General features: G+C 41.2%; 1 protein-coding gene across 1 annotated transcript in view; it reads right to left on the reverse strand.

Annotated features, from left to right (window-relative positions):
* The window catches only part of BTBD2 (BTB domain containing 2), a 28,131-nt gene extending 11,193 nt beyond the window's left edge, over positions 1-16,938 (reverse strand). The window contains exons 1-6 of the mRNA XM_032209159.1: positions 16,373-16,938; positions 13,334-13,453; positions 11,539-11,695; positions 9,950-10,055; positions 7,455-7,652; positions 6,301-6,493 (exon numbers count right to left, since the gene is read on the reverse strand). Of these exons, the coding sequence (XP_032065050.1) occupies positions 6,301-6,493; positions 7,455-7,652; positions 9,950-10,055; positions 11,539-11,695; positions 13,334-13,453; positions 16,373-16,923 (1,325 nt within the window). The 5' untranslated portion in view covers positions 16,924-16,938. The remainder of the gene's footprint in view (positions 1-6,300; positions 6,494-7,454; positions 7,653-9,949; positions 10,056-11,538; positions 11,696-13,333; positions 13,454-16,372) is intronic.
* Between the last annotated feature and the right edge of the window lie 1,473 nt (positions 16,939-18,411).

The raw sequence follows: 18,411 nt of genomic DNA on the forward strand, positions 1-18,411 counted from the left end.
GATGAAGTTGATAGGCAAGAGGAAGGGGGAAGGAAGGGAAAAAAGAGGGAGAGAGTGAAGATGAGGAAGAGGTTTTTGGTTTTCCAAAAAGCAGTGATTCTGATTAAGTTTTTTTGCTCAAAGAGGTGTTTTTTCATTTCATATTTGCCTTTTAAGAGGAGTTAATGTTATAATTCATGTTCTAATGTTATAAATTTTAATCCAACATTAAGTTCCGAGCTTCCAAGTCATTTATTTTTAATGAAAAAAATTTTTACTCAAATTTTTGTGTTAAAATGGGGGGTGCGTGTTATACGCCGGTGCGTGTTATACGCCGATAAATACGGTATTTGATAAATGCAAGACTTGGACAACATTTTGTAACCTCCGCCTCAGAGAAGAAAAATGGTATAGTTATATACCTAAGAAAGGGTATGAAAGCTGAACTAATTGAAGCAGACTCCCAAGGAAGATATATTGCAATAGAATTATTATTAGAAGGGAAAAAGATACTTTTAATGGGAGTATATGCCCCTAATCAACAAGAGAAATTTTACAAGATGCTCCATACCAAGTTAATACAATGGGACTATAGATCCTGCATACTAATGGGTGATTGGAATGGAGTTTTGGGCACCAAGAAGGATAAGAAAATATCCAAACACGAGCGAAATTACCTAAGTCTTTTTTCGATATGATGGATGATTTGGAGCTAAGAGATGTCTGGCGAGAAAGGAATGATAAAGAACAGGACTTTACATTTTTTTCTGATAGACATCAATCTTTCTTTAGGATTTATACTGACTTTATACTAACTATAAATGATTTGCTTTCTAAGGTAAAGAAGATGAAGATATGTTCCAGAGCCTTAACAGAACATAACCCGGTTTGGATGCAATTGGAATATGGGAAGGAATCTAGAAGGTGTTGGAGGTTAAATGAAAATTTATTTAGATATGAGAAAAATGTCAATGAATGTAAAAAATTGTTGAGAGAATATTTTGTTTTTAATATGAGCAAGGGTACATCTATGGAAATGGTTTGGGATGCAAGCAAAGCGTATATGAGAGGAGTCCTAATAAATTTAAATAAGTTACATAGATGTAGACAGGGGGGAAAAAGAAAGGAACTAGAGGAAGAGATTAAGAAGAAAGAGCAGGAGTTAATATTAAACCCAGGAGACAAGAAGATAAAAGAGGCAATTACCCTATTATGAGCGCAATTTAATATGCTGATGTCAGATCAGATGGCTACTAATTTGTTATATGCTAAACATAATACTTTTTGCAATGCAAATAAACCAGGTAGATGGTTAGCATATATGACCAGGAAGAAACAAAAATCTCATAGCATACAAAATATATATTATAAAGGTAAAGAAGTTTATCAACAGGATATAATCCAAAAGGCCTTCTTAGAATTTTATACAGGATTGTACACGGGTGATAAAATAAAGGTTTAGATATAGATAGATACTTGGACAAAGAAAAAATACCTATAGTTAAGGATGAGCAAAGGGAGAGATTGAATCAACCAATAACTTTGGGGGAAATCCTCCAGGTAATTAAACAGTTAAAGGCTGGGAAAGCACCGGGCACAGATGGTTTGAAAGTGGTTTACTATAAAAATTTACAATTAGAAATGGTAGAACCTCTTAAGGAATTATTTAACAGAATCCAAATGGAAGGGAGGGTACCTCCATCTTGGAGAACAGCTTTTATATTCTTGATACCCAAAGAAGTTCAAGATCTTAGTCAGCCAAAAAATTATAGGCCTATATCATTACTCAACACAGATTATAAATTTTTTGCCAAAATACCAGTGAATAGGTTGATGTTGGTTACTCAGCAATTGATTCATAATGATCAAACTGGTTTTATACAAGGGAGACAAATGAGAAGTAATGTAAGACAAATTGTTAATATATTGGAGTATTTGGGAAAGAATAATCAAGTCCCCGCAGCGCTTATATTTATAGATGCGGAGAAAGCATTTGATCGAGTGAATTGGCAATTTTTAATTAAAACAATGCAAAAGATGCAAATTGGAGAGTACTTTCTACAGTCATTCAATGCAATATATCAGGAACAAACAGCACAAATTATAGTCAATGGAAGTTTAACAGAATCTTTTAAAATCGAGAAAGGTACAAGACAAGGTTGCCCCCTATCGCCATTATTGTTTATTATAACCTTGGAGTTATTGCTGAATAAAATACGGGGGTCAGATGATTTACAGGGAATTAAGATTAGGCATCACGAATATAGATTACGGGCATTTGCAGATGACTTGGTTATAACTTTAACTCAACCAGGGAAATCTACTAAGGTCTTAATGAATATGATTAATCAATATGGCCAAGTATCTGGGTTTAAATAGAGAAAACAAAGATGTTAGTTAAAAATATGAACACTAATCAAAGGGAAGAACTAGAAAGAATAACAGGATGTGAGATAGTTAAAAAGGTTAAATATTTAGGAGTTTATATTACAATGTCAAATGGGAAACTATATAATTATGAACCATTATGGTATAGAATACAGGTAGAGATGAAAAATTGGGAAAAACTACAATTGTCTTTGTTGGGAAGGATAGCAGCAGTGAAAATGAATGTCTTGCCTACGTTTTTATTTCTTTTTCAAATGATACCAATACTTTAAAAAGATGCAAACTTGCTCAAATGGCAAAAGGGTATCAACAAATTTGTTTGGGCAGGGAAGAAACCGAGAATAAAACTTAAAATAATGCAAGACGTACGTGAGAGAGGAGGCTTGAAAATGCCAAATTTAAAACTATACTATGAAGCAGTAGTTTTATCAATAAATAGTGATTGGATTAATTCAACAGAGGATAGATTACTGAATATCGAGGGGCATGATTTGATATACGGCTGGCATGCTTATTTGATATACGACAAGAAGGTGGATAAGACTTTCAAAAGTCATATATTAAGGAATGCTTTATTGTGTGTCTGGAAAATATATCAACATAAATTAAATGATAAGATACCTATGTGGGCAATTCCCAGACATGCAATAGAGAATGTAAGTATAGCACAAAAACAGGATGTAACTACATACAGACAGCTTCTTACTATAGAAAGAGGTGTATTACAGCTAAAACCCTTGAATGTACTAAAAGAGGAAAAGGTAATCCAAACATGGTTTCAGTATGGACAGTTACAGGCCAGATGGAAAAAAGATCAGAAAATTGGTATTACGCAAGACGAGGACAATCTACTAAAACAAATTAGGGATCAAAGTCAAATGCATATAAAAAGGTTATATAAAGTTTTAATAGAAATTTAAGTTTACCACTCAGTTATTCTTATTAGGTATAACTACTGACTGTACTGTTATAGAGACTAATTTGATTTTGAACCTAACAACGGCAGCAAGACAGTTGGTGGCGCAATACTGGAAGAAGGAAGATTTGCCTACTATTCAAGAATGGACATTAAAAGTAACAAACTTAGCAGAGATGGCTAAAGTATCAGCATATCTTAAGGATCACTCAGACAAGAAATATAAACTGGAGTGGAGAAGATGGATTGATTATATTCAAAATAAATATGGGACTAAGAAACTCCAGATAGCCTATGATTGAAGAAGCAAGGAATAGCATAATTTGTTTAGAGTTAGCTTAACAAATGAGGAGTTAAAGTACAAATGAAAGATGATGCTAAAGTTTTTTTTAGTTTACTTTAGAATATGATTGTTAAAGATTTATACCCTAAAACTAATTGCTGGAGGTTGAAAAAGAGTCTGTATGGCTTGAAGCAATCAGGATATGAACGGAATCAATGTATAGTTAAAGAGTTAACTAAGATGGGTTTTAAAGCTGGCACGGCTGATCCATGTTTATTTAAGAAAGAAAGTAATGGTGTGATTTCATTGTTGCTATTGTTCACTGATGACATAGCATTGATCACTAAAACTGAGCAAGAAGCTATGAGGATTATAACACTGTTAAGGACGCAGTTCAGTATAAAACATCTCAGTGAGATTAGGCAATATCTTAGTTTACAAATAGTTAAAACTAGGGGAGGATACAAAATCTCACAAACTGAGAAGATTATTAACCAGCTACTCAGAATGTTTAGGATGGAACTGTGTAAACCAGCTAAAACACCAATGGGTCAGGAATTTAGCCATGATTATGTAAAAAGCCTTGTGTTTGATAAAGGTATTTATCAATCCCTAATTGGTAGCTTATCGTATCTGAGTAATTGGTCAAGGCCCAACATAGCATATAGTGTAAATCAATTAGCCAGGTTTAATGCTGAACCTACTGAAAGGCATTGGCAAGCTGTTAAGAGGATATTAATATATCTTAAGCAAACAATGCATTATGCATTGTATTTAGAACCTAAGAATGATCCGAGTTTAACTGCATATGCTGCTGCAAGTTTTGCTACAGATGTGTCTACACAGAAATCAACATCAGGGTTTGTTGTATTCCTGGGAAAAGCACTAATTGGGTGGCGGTCTATTAGACAAAAACATTTAAGTCTATCGACTAGGGAGGCTGAATTGTCATGTCTGTCATTATTATACAGATTTGGTGTGTTATAAACAACTCCTCCTGGATATGGGAATTAATGTACAAGAACCTATAGTTGTTTATGAAGACAATCAAGCAGCAATTCAGATGGCATCCAATCTTGCTGTAAAAACTACATCAAAACACACTGATATAAGATATTTGAATGTAAGGCAAAGTGTAAATAGTAAATTAGTTTCACTCGAGTATTGCATGTCTGAAGATAACATTGCAGACCATTTTACCAAAGCCCAAGGTAATATAAAGCATAAACGTTGTTGCGAGGAATACGGATTAAGATTGTAAGATTTATATATTGTCCTACCCAAAGGGGAGAATGTTAGGAATATAATCTAACGGTTGGGTTGGCAATATATAAATCATGTAACAATGCTATACCTGTTTCTTTAAACCATACTGTAAAATATGATTGGTTGCTGTTTTCCTCAATCAGCCATAAGAAGGAGCCAGAATGACAGCTCTCTGTTTGTTAGATGCTGGGCTGATCTGATCTGAGTGTTTTTGGAAGATGGCTGTTAGAAAGTGCCGTGAGCTATTGTAAGTTTTGCAACTGCTAGCAAACTTTTGAGTACCAGACTGTTTGTATGATTATGGACTATGTTATTTGGATTATCCCTTAACTGAAAGTCATTGATGACTGACTGTCTTATCTGTGTATGACTTGGGCTGTTTGATGGACTCTGATACCTCTATTTCCACGAAAGTAAAAGCCTATTTAACTGCAGTGTCTCTGTATGCTGGTTTGTGTGTTCTCCAACACAACTCTCACAACGCTTCTCTGAACGTACTCACTCTCCCAGTGGGGAGCTTACCTAACAGGGGTACACCTAACTCTTTGCACCTATGAATTGGTATTTGTCCCCATCTTAGCCACCATTTGCCTGCCTTTTATCCTACAATGACATTCTCTGTATTTCGTTGCTCAAACTATAGCGGTTTCAAGATTTAACTTTTTAATTTAATTACTTTTCTTCTGGTTCGTGCCCACTTTTATCCCAGCCCCACCTACTTTTTGAACACACCATTCAAAAGCAAAACATGGAAATCCTTCCCAAGGCTTCTTCCCTCCCTTTCTTCCCTGCCCCTTCCTCACAGGGGCACTGTCATTTCTGTTGATGAATGTAATTCAGATATCCAGACCTGGACACTTAAATGACAGGCTGCTGCTAATCATTGCATCAGACTGGGATAATCGGAAGTTCTTCCAAAGTTTCCCAAGACAGTTGGATGAACCACAAAACTTCCCCACCTGGGAACTCAAATGATAGCTTGAAACTCTTGGTTTGGATAGCTTAGAACTGCAACATTTGCGGCTGGATTTAGATATTGTATTTTTAAAAATTGTACATTTTTACCTGTAAATGACTTTTTTTTTAAAGTTTTAATAGTAATATAACACGTGCAAACCATCGCTTTGAACGAATGTACATTTTTTAAAACTCGACTGCAGGAAATTCGATTGTGCTAACAGGGTCGTCAAAGTCTGAAATATTTTACCCGATTCAGTTCTCTCTGTTACTAACTTTCACAATTTTAGTTTCAACTAAACTTCGGTGGACCTCACCCCATATTTAAGAGGTCCCTAAGGGGGCATGTGTAAGTGCACTAACGTGCCCATTGCACCTGTAACATTTTAATTTTTTTTGTTTTTGTTTTTGCTCATTTGAATTGGCAATTTTTGTTTGATGAATCATGTTTCATCATATGAAATTTGATGTTTTCAGTGCTTGGTCAATAGAGCAGTACTGGGAAGAATACCTGATCCGGTCACTGGTCCCACTGTATCCCCAGCGGCTTTCCACCTGCTGAAAACGGTTGATGCTGCACTCTTTCCCTCTCAGGCAGCAACGAGGGCGGTCGATGAATTCTACCCGTGGCTTGGGGTTGACAGTGAAATGAAGGAACAGGCTAACCACCTCACGGTCAGTGAGGATCCCCGACTGAGCTGGCCCTGCAGAAAGCAGAAAGAAACTCTGACAACCAGGGTGAGAGGATCATGACTTTCGTCGAGATACTTTTTTTTCTTGCTGTTCCTCCCTGAAACCAGCTCTCTCTTCAGGATCATGTTTACAGGTAGTCCTTGACTTATGATGGCAATTGGGATCGGGTAAGCGATGCAGTCATAAAGAGTGACTGCATCACTTAACAATGGGCAATCCCTGCAGCTCCAGTCGCCACTGTGGACTGAATCCCACAACTCCCTTCCTCGTAGAAAAATCGGCAAGTCAGTCCAGACCCATAGACAGGGAAGTGGCTGGGTACCCAAGAGGCATGGCGCAGCACAAGAAAGAGGTACGAGCTTGCGATGGTGTGAGGGGGTGTGAGAGAGGTGCCGTGGGGTCAGGGAGGACGCACAAGGATGCAAGGGAGTTGCAAAATGCACAGCAGAGGTCGGGAGGGTGCTGGGGGGGATCAGGAGAGTGATCCAAATATCTGGAGGCTGCTCCAGATAGGAGGGACCATCAGATGAATAAAGGGAAGTGGATGTTCAATTTTAGATATGAATGCAGGGGCTCACAGTATAAATTGCATGTAAGACAGAAATGTCTTGGTTTCATTTGGGCAACTGTGGGTATACATGAAGGCTGGTATTTGTAGTTGGCTTACAACCGTCGTTTCGCCACTTGCCTTCTAGTGCAAAATGCAAACATGCCCTATTAGAAGCAAATAGGAATATTTGGCGTGGGTAAGCAGGACGTATAGACCTGCCCTGTTACCTAAACTGCCATTATTATTTTATTTTTATTTTATTTTGGTTGTAAGTAGCTGGTAAGGACAGGAATTGGAATCAAAACGGAGGAGCAGAAGAAATATTTTCAAATACATAAAGGCCCTCACTGGCATAAAGTTATTAACCCCCCTGGATCTTTGCCGATTTAAAACCCCACTTTTGAGAAACTGTCTCCAAATACCTGCAGCAAATTCCTCGATTGTCATCAAGGGGAAGCGAATGAGGGAAAGAGCTTTGCCCAAAGCTTTCCGCTTGTTTTCTGGTATCAGCTGCCACTGTTGCCGCTGGCATTCAGCCTCTGACCACCTGACCACTGCGTTGAAGAGGCGCACCTCCCGGATGCCCAGGCTGTCTCGCTCCAACACTGCGACCAAGGTGTCTATCAGACAAAGAGAGTGTCACTATCAGCAAGATTCATCACTCACAGCTATTTTGGGGTAAGGATAAATGTTGGAGGGGGGAGGGGTGCTTTCACTCTCTATCAAACTCAGCCAGTCTTGAAAATCTCCTAACTTCAAATACTTCATAGCCCGAACTACCAGCTCAGGAAGTGCTCTACACCTCCACTTTATAGAGAATCCTGGAGAATCGGTCCTTTATACAGGCACCTGCCAGGCCTCATTTGAGTTTAGCACACCTTTTAGAAAAACACACCTATAGGAGAGCAAAGAGTGAGTACACCACATTGGCCAGCGGAGGCCTGGAGGAATATCACAAGCAGAACCCAAGGCAATTTGAACTTAACAGAATAACAGAGTTGGAAGGGACCTTGGAGGACTTCTAGTCCCAACAACTCGCTCAAGCAGGAAACCCTATACCATTTCAGACAAAAGGTTGTCCAACATCTTCTTAAAAACTTCCAGTGTTGGAGCATTCACAACTTCTGGAGGCAATTTGTCCCACTGGTTAACTGTCCTCGCTGTCAGGAAATTTCTCCTTAGTTTTTGGTTGGTTTGCTCCATGATTACTTCCCATCCTTTGCTTCTTGTTCTGCCTTTGTTTGCTTTGGAGAATAGGTTGACCTCTCTTCTTTGTGGCAGCCCCTTAAACTGCTATCATGTCTCCACTAGTGGAAGTCACCCTCAATGGATGGAAATTAAACAGCGAGAGGTAGAAGGTCTCCCAGAGAAACTGAACCCTTACAACTCTTTGCAAATCAACCTTTCAGACGACAAACTGGCAAGAGGGGGGAGGAAGCAATCCACATCAATTACACAGAGACAGTGATGGCAAGTTGCTGCAACTATTATCTTCCTTCCAGAAGCTGCTTGCTCCCTACATATACTGCCCTGTTGTTCTACAGAACTTGAGGGAATTTAACCTGAGAAAACTAGCTTTTTTTGCTGGCAACTTTCCACACACAGCAAAACTAACAAGACAATGCATTTCGTAACATCATCTGCTGCTGGTATACTGCTAGGACCAAATGCCCTCTTTGTCCATCGCTTGACGCAAAAACATGGGGAGGGATATTGAGACTGACTTCGTCAATGTACAAAGGCTGCTCAAGAGACAGGCATTTGGCTTGCTCTGCTTCAGGAAAAGGACCCATATGATTATGTGCCCCTCTATACAGACCTTTTTTTTTAAAAAAAATCCCTGTACAAAGAAACTTGTGTTTCACGAGTCAGGCTAAATCAGAACTTCATACAAAGGATAATATTTGCCTCTATTTAACAGATTGATATTTGAATCTCTACTTAGAATCTCAGGCAGTGGTTCTCAACCTTCCTAATGCCGCGACCCTTTAATACAGTTCCTCATGTTGTGATGACCCCCAACCATAAAATTATTTTATGTTTTCTGTATTTTTTGGAAAATGTGTTTTCCGATGGTCTTAGGCGACCCCTGTAAAAGGGTCATTCGACCCCCAAAGGGGTCCCGACCCACAGGTTGAGAACCACTGATCTAAGGCAAGGGGGTCGAACTCAAGGCCTATGAGCCAAATCAGGCCCTCTGCTTCCGGAGGCTGTCCAGGCCAAAAACGTGCCCCCCTCAGCACCCCGTTTTTGCCAGCAAAGTACTGCAGGAGGTAGTCCAGGCCGTCTACCCCCTATCCCCCCATCCCGGCTGGCACGGAGAGGAGAACTACAATGTCAGCAGCCTCAAAAACATCCAGTTTGACACCCCTGATTTAAGGGAAGGTTCTGCTGAACCTTTAAAAAGACTTTCCACAGCAAAAAAAACCTCGTTTGTTTTCTGAGATTGAAGCAGAAGGCTGCACCTAAATTGTAAACATTCATGCTCATTCAATGCAGTAACTTTAAGGACTGGAACTTGAATGACCTTGTTTTTTTTCCCCCCTTCAACTTTTCATCTGTCGGTAAACAATTCCGAGAGCTATCAAACCGAAGAGCAGAATAAACTTCCTTTAAAGAAATAAACTGCACTAGAAATACAACTGACACCTGCAACTTGTAGAAATAAGACAAAACCAAACAGGCTAACAATTTTTGCATAATCTATTCTAATTTTACTTGACAGTGGCAGGGACAAAAGCCTAAATAGAGGTTTTAACAGGCCCAGTTTAAAACTGCTTATCTTACAGCTGGGTATACCCTGAGAAGCACCCAGAAGGACACCTCTATCGATTCTGCCACCTCAAGAGAACAGGAGAAGCACTTAAGCAAAAGAAAACTAGCACAAACTATTAGAACAATTCTGAGAGAAGCTTACCCAGGTCAATATCAGTGAAGCCTTCTGCATTGATGGCATCTGAGGTGTTTTTATCTATGTTTTCCAGGCAAAGGCTGGCCAACTGGGGTTCATCGAAGAGTCTTGCCTAAGAAATAGCCATCAATCAGTAAGAATAAATGGAAGGAGCACAGGGAGGAGTGTATTAACCTCAGGACTTTTTTTTAACCCCATTCCATTCCCTACTTTGTAGGAGGGTGAAGATTCATACGCATAAATGTTCTGTGTGCACAAAAGGATAGGATAAAAACATCATACAAATATAAATTTCTACAAAATTCATATGAAGTGATAACCATATGCATTTGGTATTGGGTTAAATTAGATCTGATGGTATCATGGCATCCAAGCCCTGTGAGCTACTGTTTCCTTAAGGACTTCACCCTTTTGCCTGTGGTTTGCAAATATATTTGTGGTGGTTTGCAAATATTATTTCAGCCAACTATACACCTTAGGTTTGCAAATGTTATGGAAGGCATGTGCAACAAATCAAAGGAAAATAAAATCACAAAAATGGACACATAAATCCATATCTATCACCCATCTCCTCCCACTTATGACTGTAGGACTGTAACTTTGCTTGTATCCTTACGACTTATATTGATAGTTTCCTAGTATGATTTCATTGCTTATTTTCTACCATATGACTATCATTAAATGTTGTACCTTATGATTCATGACAAATGTATCTTTTCTTTTATGTACACTGAGAGCATAGGCACCAAAAACAAATTCCTTCTGTGTCCAATCACACTTGGCCAATAAAGAATTCCATTCTATTCTATTCTATTCTATTCTATTTCTATCCTATCCTATTCCATTTTTAAATGTTAAAATCACTGGCATCAATTCAGAGAACCAAATAAGACATGAAAGTAGGCCCATTGTTAAGTTGAATCTTAATTCTGCCTGAACTGCTTTCCACAGTTTGTAAGCAACACAGGAAAAAGTCCTTTTACTCGGATACTTACTCCACAGGTACTCCCCACTGATGCTACCAAGGCCACCACTAACTTGGCTGTTTGCTTTCTCCCCAGTTTTTAACTTTAACCAGACGTCATGAAAATCTCTAGGCTTTACCATGGAAATTCATAAGGATCTATCTCAGCAGCAGATGAAAACTCACAGATTTGCAGAGAATTGATCAGAGAAGGTGGGCAACTACAAGTAATCCTTGACTTATGACCACAGTGAGGTCTGGAATGTCTGTCACTAAGTGATGAAATTGTTAAATGGGTCACATTCAATTTTGCAATCTTGATTTTGTTTGTCAGATGTCCACTGAGACAGTCACAAATGCCAATCCCATGATCCCAAGAAGCTGCAACTTCGTAACTATATGCCAGTTGGCAAATTTTGAACATGTGACCATGGGGCTGCGGTGACACTCACAAGTGCAAGGACTGGTTGGTTATCAGTTTTTTTCAGTGCCGCGGTTAACTTCGAAAAGTTCTTAAACAAATGGTCATAAGTCAAGGACTACCTGTAGCCAGTGTCAGCATCTTCCTCAACTCACGCCAAGAACTTTCAAATGAAAAGGTTAGTTCAGAGGCAAAGATATTCAAATGTACCTGGGTTAAAAGCATGAATGCATTATCTGCTCTGAGGTTTTTCTTCAGAAACTCCACACAGTGAGCCTCAAGGGCAGGGACTGCATATTTTTTTGCAGTGTAAAGAGTCGTCATCACAGTCTCTGGCCCAATATGAACTTCATCTGAATAAAGAAATCTAAGAGGAAAAATGGAGAGAGAGGCAAAGAAAAAATATTATCCCACTCAAAATCACATTATTTACTGGAAAAAATACATCAGAAAGGTCAGATTATTAGTTGTTATGCGGAAAGTCCTTCATATTGTCTAAATAAGAGGTGAATTCCCATTGGGTACCAATTCAATAAGAGGTTTTTTTTTAATGAGGCTATTTATCTCACCTGTAAGTCCATGAGGACTAGGAACATCTTTTTTTTTAAAAATCGGAACTCTTTAGACAGAGTATGCTGCCCTGGGCAGTACACTGGCAAATGAGGTGCATATTTTTTATTTATTACACTTTGATTTGCAAATTTTAAAACCAAGCCAGTCAGTGACTTTTGCAGTTGAGATATTCTAATCCAGCCCTCCAAACATTACTCTGGCAAATCTGAAAACCTGCATTTGTTTTTAAAAAGTCTATATTTATGTAGTGTCTTTGGGGTTTTTAATACGTAATTCAATATCCATTACATCGTCTGCCTTTCTGACAGCGCACATGAGATGATCAGATCCAGATATATCTATAGCAGTTAATTAAATTGCAATACCAGGCTGATCATAAGGGGACAATTTTGAGATTGTGACTCACCAGCTTTCTTTCCCATATCTTTAACTAAGAGCTTATAAACTGAATGGAAACAATGCTTATAAGACATCCAGCTTGATAAAGAGAAGGAGATGTTATATTGCCAAGTTTTGAAGGTAAAAAAAAATGTGGTATCGCGCCTGGAAGTAAAAGTAGAAATGAAGACACAGAAGGGGCAATCTTTCAATACACTACTCCTCAAATGTTAGGATTCAAGCCCCAACTTCTCAGGCATGCATTTTAAAAGCATGCGAATCAGAATAACAAGAGTTGGAAGGGACCTTGGAGGTCTTCTAGTCCAACCCCCTGCTCAGGCAGGAAACCCTATACTATTTCAGAGAAATGAGTGCCCAATTTCTTCTTAAACACTTCCAGTGTTGGAACATTCACAACTTTAGAGGCAAGTTGTTCCACTGATTAATTGTTCTCACTGTCAGGAAATTTCTCCATAGTTATAAGTTGCTTCTCTCCTTGATTAGTTTCCACCCATTGCTTCTTGTCCTACTCTCGGGTGCTTTGGAGAATAGCTTGACTCCCTCTTCTTTGTGGCAACCCCTGAGATATTGGAACACTGCTATCATGTCTCCCCTAGTCCTTCTTTTCATTTTCATACGGCATTCAATTCTCTGCTCAAAAAAAAAAAGAATAAAAACATCCCAAACAGATGGCTAGACATAGCCACCACAGGGCAGCTCACTCCCTTTCTGGGGAACTGGTTCCTGATCCAGGCTAATAAGGGGAGCATATGAAAAATCAGAGAGAGAAGCATAAATATAGGGGCTGGAGGGGGAGAGGAAGGAAACTGGTTTACAAAGCTCTAAAAATACAGAATTGCCATCCTCGGACACAGCATGTCTTCCTAAAACAACAATAAGCTAGACCCTTTTTAAAATATGTATTTCAAATAAAAACGATGCCCAGGGTAGCATTGCACCAACCCTATTGCAGACAGGTTGCAATTGGGATGTGAGGTTGTGTGTGAGGGGGGGGGGGGGAGAAATCACTTTACTTGCATAAAAGCAGGCTTACTTCAGCAAAGCTAAGAAAGCAGCAGGCTCTACATCAGGTAATTCTATCTCCGTGGAGGTTGTAGCCATCCCGCCATTGAACATGGCATCAAAGACCGCGCTGCCCACAGCCAGCACAAACCTGACATATGAAAACACAAACAAGAAAAGCCCTCATTTGACTGGATTCCGTTCTCAGTCTTTCACCTATTTTTATTCCATAGTTAAGTACCCCGTTTCATTCCCCCAGAGTTAAGATTTACATAAATGATACTGCTGAGAATGATGCGGAAAATTCATTCAATCAGATTCCAGGATACACAGGCTGAAATAAAAGTAGATACTTCAACAATTGTGGGTACAGCACACAATGTCTAAATAAAGTTGCTTAAAGGTAGTTTAAATCGTATATATGTTGTTAGAATCTCCCCGGGGTTCCTTTCTCCGAGGAAAGAAGACGCAAAAAGCAGCTGCTTGGGAAGAAGTTTCTCTATTTTATTTGGTTCAGAAATAGTGCAAAGCTTGTTTCTGGGACAGCCGGCAACGGGCTGGCACATCAAGCAAGGTTTATATATGTTTTTTTAGCCTTGGTCTAAGTGAAATATGGTCTTACTGCCATGAGAAAGCAGGGAATATAGCTTTTTATGGCTACAGGAAATACAGTATTCTGTTTGTTACCTTCTTTATATCAGCAGAGATCTTCCTGGCCAGGCAGAGGTGCTAAATTTCATTTCCTGCCTGTCAATGATCTATTGACTTTAAGGAAACATTGCATTTTATAAGTGGAGAAGGGTTTCTCTGACTCCAGATCAGAAGGCTGTTAAAAGGAGGGGGAGGAGACAGTTCAAAGACTTTTTAACTTCTGTCAATAAATGTTTTACAACTGTGTTAAGGTTTACTCTTGTAAGTCCTTAACAACAAATTCAGGACCTTTTATCAAAAGCTGTTTTGCTATAGGACAAAACAAAAACAAAGAATAAGGGACAAGCACGTTATTGGCCTCATGATGCAAACATGAGTACAGGTAGTCCTCAACTTACAACAGTTCACTCAGTGACTGCTCAAAGTTACAACATCACTGAAAAAAGTGAGTTATGACCATTTTTCACATTGATAACCATTGCAGCATCCCCATGGTCATGTGATTTATAATTCGGATGCTTGGCAAATGACTAGCATTTATGACAGTTGCAGTGTCCCAGAGTCATCTGATCACCTTTTGAAAACTTCTGACAAGCAAAGTCGGTGGAGAAACCAGATTCATTTAACAACCGTGTCACTTTAATTTAACAACTGTAGTGAATCATTTTTACAAATGTGGCCAAAAAAGTCATAAAATGGGGCAAAACTCAACAAATTTCTCAACATAAATTTGGGGCTCAATTTTGTTTGTAAATTGAGGACTACCTGTATTTAGCTCAAGTCAACAGCACTGGTTTAAAAAAAAATTCATATTCTGGAAAAATATTACACTGTCATGTAAGTATTAGTCTTTAATTCTGTAAAGCTCTGTGAAATTCAGCAGCTTCAAGAAAAATGTTCCGTTTGGTATCTTAACATGCATAAAGAGAGTTTTAAACAGAAAACTCATTTCATTTTACAATTGCTCCCCTTACTCTTAGCCAGCATCAGGTCTGTTGTGCAAAAGTGTCATGAGATGCACTGCACTCCTGGTCAGGATTTTGAATTCCATTCTTAAGTAGTACAAAAGCTCTATTTAGAAGCAGCAAACAGATATGGTTTCAGTGTTATAGCAACGCGTTAATGGGCGTAGAAGTTGAGATACGTGATGCTGCAAACTTACTGAAATTAATTCACATTGTTATAAGATTTCACACAGAGAGATATTAATAAATAATTTCCTAACATTGTCAGGAACATGTTATTTAATAGTTCTGTACAAATCAAACAACACAATCATATCACAACACCACCCCCACCAGCAGCAACCTCAAGCAAACCCAGCACAGACTGGTACCAACTATCTTAGTGCTTGATCACTGGCTGCAAAGGAATAAGCCTTTCCCTTGGAATTGTTGTGGAGCAAGTCTTCCCCGGAGTTTCCAACGCAACCATCCCTTCTAGCTAACATATTATTTTAAGTCTCGCCCATGAGTGCATTAAGCAAAAAGTGGTCCACAGCCTCTTTGGTTCAGTTGTGACACTGCACAGAAAAATCAGCAACCCCACAGTGAATCTGAACTCTGCATTTGAGAATGCCCGACTTGTATTTGTGAAAGCCAGGTCAAATTTAACTCGGCTTTGCCTGACTTCTGAACTCCTGCACCCTATTGCGCACAATCCTCACACCTTCAACCCAGTCCCACCAACGAGCCACAAAAAAATGGAAACGCAGCCTTTTTCCAAAGCTATTTGTCGGCAATAAACTCTACTGAATGCCTTCTGGTTAATTCCCCACTCACCCTCCACCCCGTCTTTCCCCACCCCAATGCCAGCCCCCCCACTCTTCAACCCCCAACCACCCTACCTCCTTCATTTCAGCCTCCCCGAGCCCCTTACTCTTTACCCTAAATCTACCACCCTTGTTCCTTCCTCCAGCTGCGGAATAGTCCAGCATAACATTGGAGGACAAGAGAGGGACACTCCCTTTTGCTGGAAGCCTCAAGCAGGAGCAGACCAGCCCTCCCTTGGGGATGCTTTAACTTGCTATTTTTATTTTTTGCACTGAGCAGGAGGGTGGACTCCATGATCTCAATGGCCCCTTTCCATTCTAGGAATGGTCTCAATTTCACCCCCAAAGGTCTCAATTTCACCTTCAATGATTGACATCCCCCCTAAACATCTCCAGGACTTCTCCCTTCCCCACATAAATCAGCCCTACTGATAATAGCTACTCTATTCCTTCTCTCCAAGGACAGGACCTCCATCTTTTATCTTTCTCCTCCTTGAGATGGGGGGGAGCTCTGCACCCCTTTCCTCCCCCCTTTCCAATTCCCAAGCACCCTCCCCAAGGAAAGGGGCCCGACTCCCCCATTTCTCTTCCCCCAAGACCCCCCTTCCTCAGAAAGAGCCCCCCACCCCAAAAGCCCCCTTCTCCGACCTGTGGGCGGGGATGCGCTGGGCGCCGGCGCGGCCTTTGCCCACCAAGAAGTGGACGTCGCTGAGCACCTCGTTGTTGAAGAGAAAGGCGAAGCGCTCCTGCACCGTCGGCTTCGTCGCCTGCCAGTTGTAGGCCGTCTCCCGCCGCCCGAGTGGTGGCGGCGAAGGCGAAGAGGAGGCCGGGCCCGAAAGCGAAGCAGCGGCCGCCGCCGCAGCCCCGCTGGCCGCCACCGGCAGCGGGTTGCTGCCCCTTTCTCCCGCTCCGTGGTTATGCGTAGGCCCGGAGGTGGAGGAGGAGGCCTGAGGCGAAGCAACGGAGAGAGGCGGGGACGGCAGCGCTGCCTGAGGCGGCGGGAGCAGCAGCAGAGGCCCGTCGCTACTGTTGGAGCAGGAGGACGAGGGCGGCGGCGGTGGCGGCGGCGCGGCCGCAGGCGAAGCGGGGAGCGGCGGGGGCGGCCCGTTGCCGGCCTGAGGGGGCGACGGCGGCGGTGCGTTGGAGGAGAGGCTGCCGCAGCCCCCGCCGCTTCCGAGGGGCCCGGCTCCGGCCGCCATTTTGCGCGGAGGCGGCTGCCGGGGAGGGGCCGCCTGCAGCAGGAAGAGGGGGCGGCCGCCGGAATCGCTGGAGAGGACGACGAGGGCGGCGGCTAGGAGGAGGCCCGAGCGAGGCGGCGGCGGCGGCGGCGGCGGCGGTGGGGTGGCTGGGGAAGGCGGGCGGCGGCGGCAGCAGCGGCCGCGGCCCATGAGGCGAAGGAGCCCGAGCGGGCAGGGCGGCGGTGGCGGTGGGTGAGGAGGAGGAGGAGGAGGTGCCATGCCTGCCCCACTATTAATTACGAGGAGGAGGCGAAGGAGAGAGGAGCGCGTCTTTTTTCCCTTCGGTTGGGTCGTGATTGATTGCAATGGGCTCTAGATATTTTTTTAAAAATGAGATTTATTATGACTTTGAGGCGCTTCAAGAAAGAAAGGAAACCGCTTGGAAAAGGCGGATGAGGAGGGTTTGCGTTTAGGAAGAACAGGCGCGGGGGGGGAGCTGTCTTGCAGACATCCTGATCCTCTGGAAGTAGATATTTTGAAGGTTTTTTTTAAAAAAAGAGAAAAGGCTGTTTGAAATACGAAGTCTTGCCCATGACAGGAAATATTTTCTGGTTATTTAAGGACCATCAAATAAAGTTTACCTGTGTGTATGTGGTTTTCGGGGCCAATCATTTCAAGCAGGCAAAGGGGGGAAAAGGGTTTTTTTTTTTGGAAAAAAAATGCTTTTTATTTTTATTTTTCATACATACATTCACAAATACACAATCTCATAACTATTACTAATAATATGTGTTATCTTTTAACATTTATAACAATTTTTCCCTCCCCCTGAAGTTAAAAATATAATCGAGATTGTTTTTCTACCATCCCATACACCCATCTTATTTTACAACAACCATACTTCTTCCTTCCTTCCTTTTTTCCCTCCCTTCCTTTTCTCCTCTCTTCTTTTCTCCTCTCCTTTTCCTTCTCTCCTTCCCCTTCTTCTCCCCCACTCCTCCCCTCTTCTTCCCTTTCCTACCCTTACTCCATTTCTTCCTCTCCTTTTCCCTTTCTTCTTCCCCTCTCCTTTCTCCTTTGTTTCTGACAGATTTAGAAAAGCAGTTTAAATGTTTTAAGAAAACTGGTGGATATTTTTTTGTTGTTAAAAATAATTATAAGTATCTCATCCTGGGATAAATCAATTCAAGAAAAATTACTTTCTATAGGAATGGCTATTTGCACCACCTATTCGTTTATAAGGCATCCTATAATATTTCTCAGGTGATGGATACCATAGGACCGCGATGGTGAACCTATGGCACGCGTGCCGAAAGTGTCACACAGAGCCATCTCTTCAGGCACGTGAGCTGTCGCCTGCTGCTCTTCTGGGTTTTGGCGCGCCAGCCACTTGGTGTTCATGTGTGCGGGAGCGGCAGAAAGGGCAAGTGTGCGCCAGCCACCTGGTCTTCTGGTTTCTGATGCGCAGGCAAACACCAGCTGAGTTCTTGCAGGAGGAACATCTGTCTG

Source organism: Thamnophis elegans, chromosome 1 (assembly GCF_009769535.1).
Source record: "Thamnophis elegans isolate rThaEle1 chromosome 1, rThaEle1.pri, whole genome shotgun sequence".
Lineage (NCBI taxonomy): Eukaryota > Metazoa > Chordata > Lepidosauria > Squamata > Colubridae > Thamnophis > Thamnophis elegans.